Raw genomic sequence first — 13,006 nt, forward strand, 5'->3', positions numbered from 1 at the left:
TTCGACAAAAAATATTATTGTATTTTATCTATATATTCATATTATCATTATTAGTAGTATTGGTGAGAAGAGTAGTAGTAATCATAAGATTGTAGTAACAGCAGCTGTAGTTGTAGTATAAGCATATGTAATAATTCTGTCAGGGTCAGTCTTGTTATTGTTATTAGAATAATACGAAAAATAAATAGTAGAGTCCGCCTTTGAGTTTGGGAAGTTTGGGAACAGATGGAACGTACCATGTGACCGGAGGGTGTGTGTGTGTGTTCCGTCCGCAGCCAGCGGTACTGCGTCTGTAACCCGGTGCTGATCCGGCAGTTCCAGAATCCCGACACCATCTTCATCCTGGCGTTCGCCATCATCCTCCTCAACACGGACATGTACAGCCCCAACGTCAAGCCGGAGAGGAAGATGAAGCTGGAGGATTTCATCAAGAACCTGCGAGGTCAGTGCCCGGTTCCGTGCGGGTCGGCCGTCTGTCGGGTGACCGGGTGACCGGGTGACCGGGTGACCGGGTGACCGGGTGACCGGTCCGGGTCAAACCCCCGCCTCAGCTAGTTAGCCCCCGTTTGGTGACGCGCGTCGATTAGAAACGCAAATGGAGAATAACCCGGGTTCCTGTGGCATCAGGCGTGGACAACGGGCAGGACATCCCCAGGGACCTGCTGGTGGCCATCTACGGACGCATCCAGAAGTGGGAGCTGAGGACCAACGACGACCACGTCTCCCAGGTCCAGGCGGTGGAGAGGATGGTGGTCGGCAAAAAGCCCGTAAGGACCCCGGCTTGCGGGGGGGGGGGGGGGGGTTGGATTCTTGATGATGCATTTTGGATAAAACAACCAAAAATGTGTGTGTGGGTGGGTGTGTGTGTGTGTGTGTTCCACAGGTTCTGTCCCTGCCTCACCGCCGCCTGGTCTGCTGCTGTCAGCTCTTCGAGGTTCCCGACCCGAACCGAGCCCAGAGGAGCGGCGTCCACCAGCGAGAAGTCTTCCTGTTCAACGATCTGCTTATGGTGACTGACACACGCTTAGCTCTGTGTGTGTGTTCGTGTGTGTGTGTGTGTGTGTGTGTCAGCGCAGCTATTTCTGGGCTCCTTCCACGTGATGTTTCCTCGCGGAGCCCGAGGAGGTTCATCTCCCAGTGGAGGGGCGGTGTGTGCGGGGGTTGTCCCACGACGCCTCGGTTTCACGTTTAACGCTGCACTCCAGAAAATGTCATCAAGCTAGGGAAAAACACACACACACACACACACACACAGACAAAGAGAAAGGCTTCCGGCAGGAGGACCCGAGCAGGAACGTCCTGGCTCGTCAAAGAAAAACATCTTTATTTCAAATCTACCAAGCGTGTCTCCATTCCAGCTCCGGGGCTTCTTGGCTGCACAGAACTCCATTCAGAAATCCAGTGATTTAACAATCGGTAGATAAGGAGCTTAAACACGGAGGTTTTTTTTGTTTTTTTGGTCTGAATCACGGTGTCAATCGAATGATTGCCTCCTGTGATTGACGGATGTGATTGACCAATCACGGCCTAGCTAGGCTCCGCCCCCCCCACCACCCTGATTGCAGGATAGATTTTAATGAATGAATGAATGAATGAATGAATTGATTAATTGTGGATGCGCATTTGAAAGGAGTTGCTCATTTGCTCATCTTGCTAAATTGTGAAAATGTGTATATACACACATATGAACATTATAATGTACTGTAATAATTTATACATGTATATATTAAAATTTTGTGATTATAATGTACAGTGATTATAAAAGATTCAAATGATTGCTTAGAATCTGTGTATATTATGTCATTTTACCATACAAATTTCATCATATAACTACAAACTCCTCTTGTGACTCCACACCTCTGCTTCTTCTCCTTTTTCTTTTTCTTCTCCCTCTACTTCTTCTCCTCCTCAGGTGACCAAGATCTTCCAAAAGAAGAAGACCTCAGTGACGTACAGTTTCAGACAATCATTTGCTCTGGTGGACATGCAGGTCCACACCTTCCAGAACACCTGTGAGTACCACGCACATACACACACACACACACACACACACACACACACACACACATAAAAAAGTAGCTGTAACACCTGTCTTTTTGCACCTGGCTCTACCTGGATCCAGTTACATAGCCAAGGCTGTTTGAGCAGAGCTCTAACTTAAAGTCACACCGATGTTGTTGCTAAGATACCATCATCAAGTTGTAACATCACCACCCCGCAACCTCTGGGGCTTGTCAGTTGCCGCGGTGACGGCATTGCGTGGTTCACACGCCGCTCACGCTCGCATCCAAAGAAGGAAGTCATTTTTTCTTTCTTTTTCAAAAAGGCAGCGAGCAGAATGTTGCGACCGTCCCCGTGGGAAAAAGTTCTCCCAGACACTCTGCTGTTAATGTGGCTTTTTATTTATTTTTTATTTTTTGTGAAAATACGTCTTTCAGCCTTTTACCGCCTTGCTTGCCGGCCCCGCACACCTGTCACTGACGTTAGTAACACAATTAAACACCCACCATCTCCCACGGTGAGCGGAGGAAGCTGTCAAGAGTTCAAGAGGTCACACACACACACACACACACACACACACACACTCAAAAACACTGTGGATTTCAAATTTGGGGCGGGATGGCGGTGTTAAATGGCACGGCCAGTTGCTATTGCTCGTCCGTGTTGGTCAGCGTGTTAGAGGTGCAGTGCGAGGTTTTTGGTTGTTGTTGTTATTGTTGTTGTTGTTGTTGTTGTTGTTGTTGTTTGGTTGTTGTTCTCTTTGGGCGGTCGGACTAAACGGGAATTGGCAGGCAGAAGCCATGACTGTGACCATGACAGATTGTCCCATATGATTCATCAGCATCCATCTGACAGTGTGTGTGTGTGTGTGTGTGTGTGTGTGTGGGTGGATGCATGTTTATCTGTTGCCTTGTGTGTGTTTAATGGAGGTAAGAAGCGAGTGTGTGAGTGTTGGTATATGTTATGATGCGGGGACATCGATGTGTTTGTACAGTGACGTTATGGGGACACACCTCAAGTCCCTGTTTCGTAAAGGGCACTCACACACACACACACAAACACACACACACATAATCTTGACCTCACCCACCCCTTCCTCCCCCCAGACTACCCCCACGGGATCAAGCTGACGTCGGCGAACCCTGGCGGGGAGAGGAAGGTGCTGATCATCTTCACGGCGCCAAGCCAGCAGGACCGAGCTCGTTTCACCTCCGACCTCCGGGAGAGCATCGCCGAGGTCCAGGACATGGAGAAGTACAGAGTGGAGTGTGAGTTGCCGTGGCGATGATTTGGCCGTTGTCATTTTTAAGTTAAATTAAATTTTTGATATCAATTCGTCCCCTCTCGATCTGTCGTTTCCGCTCAGCCGAACTGGAGAAGCAGAAGGGGGTGATGCGTCCCGGCGTGTTGGCGGGCGGAGGGCCGGGAGGAGGGGGGATGCCCGGTGGAGGAGGCGGCGGCGGCGGCGGCGTGCCCGTGAAGAGCGAGGCGGTGAACGGCACGCTGGGCCGGCCGAGCCTGGACGACACGTACGCCTCGGTGGACGGACTGAAACGCACGGCGCTCAGCTCCTCCCTCAGAGATCTCTCCGAGACGGGTGAGCCTCTCCCCTTTTGAGTTTTTATTTTTCTTTATTTATTCATCAATCTATTCATTTATTTATTTATTTATTTATTTATTTATTTTTACTTATTTATTTATTTATTTGTTTATTTTTATTATTTATTATTTTATTTTTAAACATTTTTGCATGTTTTCCTTTTTCTTCTCTGAGTTATTCTTTTCAAGTTATTTCCAAGTTCAGTTTGCTATTGATATCTTAAATAACTTTCACTTTCCTTTTTTACAAGATTTTTTAGATTTTTCTTTTCATTTTAATGTAAAATCTTTAACATTTTTTCTCTTTTTTTTCATAATTTAATGTACAGTTTGAGTTATCTATTCTGTTTCTATCAGGTGGTTTTTTTTTTTTTTTAATCTAAATTCATCTGGTTTATTGCTAATCTCCCGCTCAGTTTGGATTAAATGGACTCTCCGGGTCGGAACCAGGCTCGTCTTTGACACTCTGTCGTTCTCCGTTTCTGTTTGCTGCCGCAGATTTCAAATGAGTCACTCGGAGCAAACGTTACGCAACCGATGAAACAGTGAAAAACCTGAAATGGAAAAATAAGACAGGAGGGTTGCGATGCTGTGGGGGGGTTTCGCCACCTGCTGGGCTGCCATGGGAACGACGCAGCACTCCCTCATTTAGAACATGCTGTAGCTTTAGCTTTAGCTCAAGGTCATAATGATTGTGTTGATTTCATTTAAAATCCCTCATAAAATGTAACAATGTTGCCGTCTTGACTAGTCCATATAGCTATATGTTAATACAGTATAAAAACACAAAAAAATCACCAAAAAGTAAGAAAAATGATAAACAGACTAGAAATGATTAAGACGCTTATTTCAATTTTTTTCTTTAAAAATGTTATACTCTCTTCATCGGGGGGTCATAAACTCTGAATCTGGTCAAAGTATGCGAAAGGGTCGGAAGTGTTTCTCTGGGTCGTAGAGACGAACGTTAACGCTGCCCCGTTGTGATTGGCTGACAGGGAAGCGAGGTCGTAGGAACAGCGTCGGGTCATTGGACAGTACCATCGAAGTAAGTCTGCATGAAGTGACGTCCGGACCGACCGTCAGTCACATCCGTCTTCATCTCTTAAGACTTTTTTTTTTTTAATGCCATCAAACTAACACAATTCAAAAGTCATAGACAATGGCGGTTTTTGTTTCCTCCACTGTCACTCCTCGCATGTCCAACCCGACCCCATCCTTCTGTCACACTTTGACCGTCTCACTTCAATTCAGTTTGTTGGCAGTGCAGACCTAACAGCATGCTAACGTGCTAACGTGCTAACACGCCACCGGTAACTCATCTCATTGGGTCTTTTCAGCATTTGTTTATTGTTGTTTAGTCAGGAAGTAGCCTCACTCCCTTAAGAGAATGTCAGCAACATTATGAGTGGAGCGAAAGAGGATGTTAGCCACGGGTTGGAGGTATTCCAGGCACGTCCGCCAGGAGGTCCCATGGGCGACCGAGAACATACCGGAGGGATCATGTATCCCGTCTGGCCCGGGAATCCTCATCGTGGATGGAGGCGCCCGGGTCAACCAACGGCGACCCAGCTCTGAATAAGGGGCGGGACAATGAGATGAACAATTGCATTCCGTAGTTGACGCTAGTGCTAGCAGCCAGCTGCGTCTGCGACCGTTAGCGAGGGTATTTCAGCTGACGGACCGCCGAGGGTCCGAATTCCGTAACGGTCGTTTCGGTTTGTCAGCAGGTGGAAATCAGCAAAGTCTAACGGTGCTCCTGCTTCCCCCTCAGGGTTCCATTATTAGCAGCCCCCGGCCGCACCAGCAGCACCCGCTGCCCGCCGGAGGTCTGTCCTACAGCCCCATGATGGTGCCTTCTTCTCCCGCAGCCTACCGGCCACACCGCCCTACTCAGAGCCCCGGTACAGGGGTGGGGGGTGGGCCGGGGCTCTGTCACAACCAGGGAGGGGTCGTCACCTCCCCGCTCGTGAGCGGGGGAGGGGTTGGGGTCGGCGGAGGGATACCAGGTGGCGGCGGCCTGCTGGGGAACTTCTTTGGCAGCCGTCGAGGCAAAGTTCCTGGTCCCCTGACGATGACGTCGCCCACGCCGCAGGGTCCCCCGAGTCCCCTGATGATATCGTCCCCCCCGCACTACCCCGCCCCCGAGCCCCCCATCGCCCACCCATCCTCCCCTTCCCCGTGCCCCTCCCCTTCCGGCAACCTCGGCCAGTCGGACCCGGGCGGAGTTGGCGGGGGAGGCGTTACGGGCGGGGGGCCGTCCAAGCTCCAGGCCTTGCACGCCCAGTATTGCCACGGCAACAGTGGAGGGTGCGGGGTTACTGGGCACCAGCAGCAGCAGACGCCGCCGCCACCTTACCACCACCACCACCGCTACCACATGCAGAGCGTCCCGCAGCACCACCCGCTCGCGCACAGGGTCTCCGTGCCGCGGCGGCAGGGGCCGCCCAGCTGCGCTCCCTCTCATGTCCAGCAGCATCAGAGGATGCAACATGGCGGGGCTCCGCAGCAGCGCTACAACCCGGGCTTCACCACGCCGCCGCCGTTGTCCCCGCATTCCCCGCTCACCCCCACCAACCCGCACGGACTCTACCACTCGCATCCCGTCATGGGGAGGCCTGGCGGTGGCGGTGGCAAGCTCCCGCTGACCATCTCGCACTCCCAGCCCCACCCCCACGCGCACACACACTCTCACAACCACGCCGTGCACGCACACTCCCCCCTCAGCCCCTCCCCCTCCGCCTCTCCTACCACCCACTTCATCTTCTCCACCCCGCCGCCGCAGACCCCCTCGGCGCGCCTGGTCAACCAGACGCCGCAGCAGCCCTACGCGCCGCAGTACCCGCCGCTCTCCTCCATCCCGCCTCCCCCTCCGCACTCCCCCTTGCCTCCCCCGTCCAACGCCCCGCTCTCCCCGCACCCGGGGGCGGCGGGCGGCCAAGGGGGCGCCCCCAAAGCCAAGCCCGTCAGCCGGATCAGCACGGTCGTGTGAGGAGGCCGAAGAGGAGGGCGCTGACTCACCACGCCGCCGCCGCCACCGCCGCCGGCCACCGGGGGGCGGCGGTGAGGGGAAGCCGCAGAGTTCGGAGGAGGGGCCGGGGCCAGGTGCAGGTGTATCAAAGCGGTCGTGCGGTGAGGAGGAGGATGCTGAGGGCGGGGAAGAGGAAGCTGCTCAGCCTGTGCTACTTTCACATCCACTTCCCCCGTAGGTAGACGGACGCCGGAGGGCGGCCATCTTTGTTCCCCCTGCAACAAAGAAACGCAGCAGCTGTCACCGTGAAAACCTCACCGTGTGGACGCATCCCGGGGAGGACATGTTTGTAGTTCTTTACTTATAGGTTAGAGGAGCCCGGCCGATACCGGAGGTGTTCGGGATCGAGAGGATATCGAGACGCCGTCTGTCTTTAATTCAAGTGTTTATCGAATCTATTCGCGACTTCGTTGGCGTTCGATTGTTGTCGTAGTCTTTCCCGGCCAACAAAATTGAGCCGTCGCCCAGCTCGTACCCATCAGGTACTTGGGGCCACTGATCGGTGAAGACCTCCGATCCGCCCGCGCCGATCCATCAGCGATACATTCAGGAGCCGATAATCAATGTTAAAAGTACGTCCGGTATCCGTCGGTCGGGCTCTGAGAGTCCCGCCTCCTTTGTGGAAAAACAGATGAAGGGACCAGTGCCTGAGATTTTAACACAAGGGTTAGCGCTAGCATGCTAACAGACCGGAGGTTTTCCCAGGGAAGCCCGAAACACAGGACCTTTTTTTGACAATATTCCAAAAACACACACACACACACACTGGTCTCGCACCGAAATTGTTTTCTGCACAAAAAGCACTTGTACCACTTTTTTTTTTTTTTTCTATTTCTCGATGTACTGACGAGTGTTTTGGCAGGAGCGGTTGGCGTGCATATGGCGCCGTTTTCCCGTGTCTTAGATGGACGTGCATGACGTGTGCGGTAGCTGATGAGTATCGGTGTGTCCCGTGGTTAATATCCTATATGCATTTATTTCGTAATTTTATTTTATTTAAAAAAAAAAAGCCACTTTCCAGTTTACTTGACCGCAGAAATGTCTCGTGAAAGTTTTTCTTTAAATTGAAAGAAAACAAGCCATCCGAGCAGATACGACTTTTTTCCAGTCTGTGAGATAAACCTCAGAATCTTTTTGGGTGACAGGGTTTCGGCCACGACGTTGTCTTAACGGATTTGGACTTTTAACTTTTGGCATTTTTCTGCTAATTCCTTCTCGTAAAAAGAGGGGTTGGTGCACCGAAGTAACCCACTCCTGAGGGGCGTGGAAAGTGACGCATCCGCTGACGCGCAGCGGCGTGATCCGGATGTAAACACTAGGGGGCAGTGCCGAATTCACCAAGAATTGTTATTTACGATCACAAACCTGACCCAAGGAAGTGTCCCATCGCTCTGTTATTCAAATTCACTGAATTTTAAATACAACAGATTTACTGAAATAAGATGCTAAAAAGAAATACCTTTATTCGTCCCTCAGTGGGGAAACTACTATGGGGGATTTATTATAATATAAATCAAATCAAATCTGATTAAAGCACGATTCAGGGATCCGGCTCTGACTGAATACACCTTTTGAAATGTAGTTTGAAATTAGACTTGTCAGTACTTTAGAAACACGTTGTATTTTTATCATTTTTGGGTTTTGGTTCTTTTTTTCCTCGCCTTGGATTGGAGTGGTCCTGAAAAACTAAGAGACTGCACTGGCAGAAAAATTCTATAAAAATGATATAAAAAGAAATCCCTCAATTCCTGACATTCAATGGCATTTTGAGAAAAACTTTAAAACTACCTAGTGATGAAGAAGTGTATGGTTTTCCACCCGATATTGCCTTGGTTTCGCTTCCACAGGGTGTAAAATAAACCTTAAAATCCATCCTGCTCATGTTGTTTCACGAAACGAGGACTAAGGTGCCTTCAGACAGAAGGATGGTACGTCATTAAATGGATATAACACGTGATATTTCCAAATAACAATCTGGCAATAATGAGATATTTGTGGGCTGATTGTACAGTATCAGCAGTGTTTTTTTTTTCCCGTCTTCTTTTCTTTTACCGGAACCCGGATGAAAGACTGAGCCCTTCCTCTTCTCCGTCATCCAAGCGAGGAACCTCTGAACTGAACTGGACCTAATCTCCTCTCGAAGGAACTTTTTATCATAACGGGGGGGACTGAAAAAAAAAAAAAAAAAAAAAGAACCCAGAGTGCGTGAACTCGCCTTGAACAAACTAATTTTTACGCGTTATTTTTGCACTTCCGGTTTCCATCCCAGAATCGAAACTTCTTTCCCCTCCGTTGCTGATCCCAGGATGTCAGGGCGGGACGGCCCCTTTCCGCCCCGCCTGTATCTTTGACTTACAGAACAACGACGTTAAACTCTGCGCGGCGGTCCCTTTCCGTGAGTCGTGCGAAATATCGCCCCGTCGGACGATGGGAATTGCCTCTGATGCTGTGAATGCAAATGTTAATATTTTTCTTTTCCTCCTTTTTGGTTTTGTTTTTTGCCGATTTCATGAATGCACCTACTGTAGATACCACGTGTACAGTGTGTATTTTCTCGTCCGCCGCATCGATCTGACTGCTTCTCTTAACAAAAAGCTCTCAACAACCAAACGCTCCTCGGAGTTCTTCGGGCCGCGGGAGCACGTCCGGGTTCCTCGTGGGGAAAATATAACACCTTTATGCTGGTGGTTCGCTCAAAACTTTGAGGGAGTTCCTCAGGGAACCATCTTGGGCCTCCTTTTCCACCCGAAGAACCCCGGTGACTTTTTTTTTTCCAGTGTGTTATTGATATTTATATCAATATATTGTTGTGCGACGAGCTCCTACTAACAAAATGTACTCCTTTGGCTGGTTCTGTATTTCTAGCGTTTCTGTTTGTTTTATTTTGTTTTGTGCTTTTTGAGTGTTCATATTTTTTTTCTCTTCTGTTGTGGGCATTTTAATATAAATTTATTTTATTATTTATTGTTATTTTAACACGTTAACGGACTTCAAGACTTCTCTGTGACTTACGCGACTAAATTTTGAAAAATGACTCCAGTTATTGTATTAACCCTCTGTACGCCTGTTCCGCGACATGAGCAGTTGCCACGGTAACCTGCTGGATTACTGCTGCGTCTAATCTAGATTAAGACATTTACCGACACACACCTGCCGCGTAACACCACTGCCTTTCAACAGCAAAGACCAAAGTCTTGTCACAATTATTAATCCAACAATTTAAACCAATCATACGACTTAATCGCAGGATTAACAGCAGGATAATCCCATTTCAAGAAATATCGTATTTCATTTTTATTTGTTTTTACTTTGAAAACTTTTAAGAAAAGAAAAATGAGCTACAGATGCTGCAAATGAAATGCATTTTTAGTAAGGTTTCTGTTACTTTAAAGGACATTTGTATTTGTTTTTATCCCATGAAAAAAACATCAGGCATCTATTACAAATTTATTTTGTTTAGATATACCCATTTAAAAAATGTTAAGATGTATTTTATTTGTTTTGCCTCTTTTATCATAGTAAAATTAAAATGACCTGCCAGTCTGTGAGGAAAAAAATCAAAATGATTTCTTGAAACTAGATCATCTATATCATGCAGATTTTCTTGGCAAGACTTTGTTTTTTCTGTTTTTGTTGGCAAAGTTTTCCCTGGTGGCAGAAAGTTTCCATTGTCTCAAAAGTTTTTCTGGCATTTATTTAATACTATAGATTTCCTTTTTCCAATTTTGATCCGCTCACTTTTTATTTTTCCTCCTAAAGGGTCTGCATCGCCACGTATCGGCCATTGATTCATCATGATGACGGTCACACGCAAACTAGCGGACGATAAACGGATGAATGGATTAACGTGCAGCATGTTTGCTAGTAAAACAAACAAACGATCAAAAAAAAAAAAAAAAGCCCGGTTCTGTAAAACTCTCACTTTCAAGGCCTTTTTCTTTCCCGCCCAGATCTGCTCTCGATCATCAGTTTTGCATGTGATATTTATTACAGTATCTGCACTGAATGAAACTGTATTATAAACAAGAATGTACATAACCATCGTTGTATGAAAAAGTGCTCGCTTTGCTCGGCGGCCGGTTGTTTTGTTTCCGGCTGGTTTCAAGTCCGGGAGGGAGTTTTTGCCTTTAGATAAATCTTACCTGACTGCTGCTGCTGCTGCAGGAAACAAAAAAAACAGGGAACACTGAAATAATAATAATAATAATAATAATGATAATAATCATAAAGCACACCAGATGGGGTTTAAATAGAGTTAAAGACTCCTCCTGCGTGAAACCAGCCTGTTTTTGTTTGTATCCATATGAGAGCGGAGGTTGGATGTCACGACGCCAAGAAGAGGAGAAAAAAAAAGATCTTGTTTATAATGTAGAGCAAAGAGAGACTGGTTTAGTCCTTGTAAAATTGTACCAGTACAAGTGTCAAATACGTGTCAACAGAGACGACCTTATTTTAAAAATTACGTTTGGAAAGATTTTAGCCGTGTATATAAATATATATTACCTGTACTTTGTTTTTGAAATTGCAGAGATAATGGAAAAAAGTGGAAATATTTATTGCTCTAAAGATATAAAAATCTGTTCATGTTGATGGGAAAATGTGTCCTGTGTTGTTGATTGGGTGGTTACATAGCCACACACACACGCACACGCACACACACAAAACACCATGCACTACAGTTGGACCTGCTATATTTTTTGTTATTATTACTTGATTCTCTTAAAGATTTGTCCAGGCTAATATTGACATTTAACCAACACATCTCGATTAATTATGAATATATCAGAGAAATATTAACTAAAGGCTGAGAAGGTGGGTGAGGCTTGGCAAATGTGTCTATTTTGATTATGTAAAGTGTTAACAGTCCTGTTAGGTAATTCCACATCAATAACAATGACAATTAATTACTTAAAAACATTGTATTAGGACTTTTATTACACAGTTTATGGTGGTTTTAAGGACCAACCAATTTATGGTTTCATTCATTCATTCAGTCGCCATGCCGCCATCTTGCTCACAAGGTCACTGCGGCCATGAGCCAATCATAGCTGTCAGCGGTGTCGAGGGGCGGGGTCTAACCCGGAAGGGTCACCTGTCAATCACAGGGCCACATATCGATGAGAATCACGATTCAACCACTCAACAACAGAAGATCCCCGAATATTTCGCCAGATATTTATTTATGCAGCGGGAAGAGTCGCCCGGCAGACCATTGGGATCGAACCGGGAACCTCCGTATTGCAAGGCGGAAAGTCTAACAGCTGCTCCACCGGGAGATCATGCCTGATTGTCATTAAACGAAAAAAATAAAAACGAGCAGATACTGCGAATTTTCATTCTACGTTCCAAATTCAATAATATAACTTTAAATCTTTTTCTTAATTTATCAGAAAAACTTTGATCTGTCACGTGACACAAAGCTTCCGCTAAAACAGGAAGTGTTCCTTCGTCACTCAAACGGAACGGCGTGTCCGCCGCATCAGCATTTGGCCAACTCACTAAATGTGGTGAGTTCTTTTTCCGTTACCCCAGGGTGTTGTCGCGGAACTGGGTAAAACAAACCGCCGGGGTTGTGTTAATGAAACTGTCGGGACGAAAAACGGCCCGAAAACAAGGGAAGTGATGCGGCTGGTGGCTGTAGCCTGTTGCTAAAGGCTAGCAGTCGCTCTCGCTCGCCGGTCGGGTTCCGTTAAGTGACAGGAGCAGGTTTGTGCGGGGCTCTGGTCCGCCGGTCGGTCCTCAACCGTCCCTCGGTGATTCGTGAGTTTTACCGGTTCCCTGCTCCACACGAACCGGCTTTAAGACCCCCTTTGTCGGCTGTCAGGTCTGTTTATTGGAAGTTTTAAGGTCCAGCAAGCGAAACAGGCTTGAAACTTGTAGGTGCACCTCGTTGTAGGTTCCCCCTGTCCGGAGAGTTATCGTTTGACAGCAACTGAAAGACCGTAATAAGTTTAAAAATAAAAATCATGTATTAACTAATAACCAATAATAACTTAATAATAGTAACTAATAATAATAACTGTTCTGTTTGCGCCGGATCCTGGACTGACTGAGGTAATAGCGGAGAAGTGGTTTTGTTCCCGTCTGATTTTCAAAATAAGAGCCTCTTGATTACAAATTACAATTCTAAGACATTTTTTTAGATTTACTTTTTACTTCAAGTTTTCTTCTTTAAGTCTGCCGGATGATGTTTACTTTTTACATGTCACTTGATGCATAAGGAATAAATTATGCAGTTTTGTTGTTAAACCGGATGTGGGCCGTGAAAGTCATCTGGCGGAGCTTTGCGTCATTTCCTGTCATGTTTTTGGGCTGTTGCTGGATTTTAAGCCATTTGTTATATTTCTAAAATACATTTTCTAGGGTCACTGCAACCCT

At 47.0% G+C, this 13,006-nt stretch overlaps 2 protein-coding genes across 3 annotated transcripts in view; both read left to right on the forward strand.

Moving 5' to 3' along the window:
• LOC147226975 (IQ motif and SEC7 domain-containing protein 1-like) overlaps positions 1 to 11,220 on the forward strand; it is an 89,680-nt gene extending 78,460 nt beyond the window's left edge. For both annotated transcript variants that reach the window (XM_086158936.1, XM_086158937.1), the window contains 8 exons: positions 276 to 442; positions 628 to 767; positions 884 to 1,009; positions 1,913 to 2,012; positions 3,108 to 3,269; positions 3,368 to 3,598; positions 4,596 to 4,645; positions 5,372 to 11,220. In XM_086158936.1, coding sequence (XP_086015062.1) covers positions 276 to 442; positions 628 to 767; positions 884 to 1,009; positions 1,913 to 2,012; positions 3,108 to 3,269; positions 3,368 to 3,598; positions 4,596 to 4,645; positions 5,372 to 6,589 — 2,194 coding nt within the window. In that variant the 3' untranslated portion in view covers positions 6,590 to 11,220. The remainder of the gene's footprint in view (positions 1 to 275; positions 443 to 627; positions 768 to 883; positions 1,010 to 1,912; positions 2,013 to 3,107; positions 3,270 to 3,367; positions 3,599 to 4,595; positions 4,646 to 5,371) is intronic.
• An 842-nt stretch (positions 11,221 to 12,062) lies between these two features.
• The window catches only part of LOC147226978 (ER membrane protein complex subunit 3), a 6,212-nt gene continuing 5,268 nt past the window's right edge, over positions 12,063 to 13,006 (forward strand). The window contains exon 1 of the mRNA XM_086159686.1: positions 12,063 to 12,135. The gene's annotated coding sequence lies outside the window, so the exon portion shown is untranslated. The remainder of the gene's footprint in view (positions 12,136 to 13,006) is intronic.

This window comes from Fistularia commersonii, chromosome 14 (assembly GCF_037954325.1).
Source record: "Fistularia commersonii isolate RoL2024-O1a breed Wild chromosome 14, RoL_Fcom_v1.0, whole genome shotgun sequence".
Classification (NCBI taxonomy): Eukaryota; Metazoa; Chordata; class Actinopteri; order Syngnathiformes; family Fistulariidae; genus Fistularia; species Fistularia commersonii.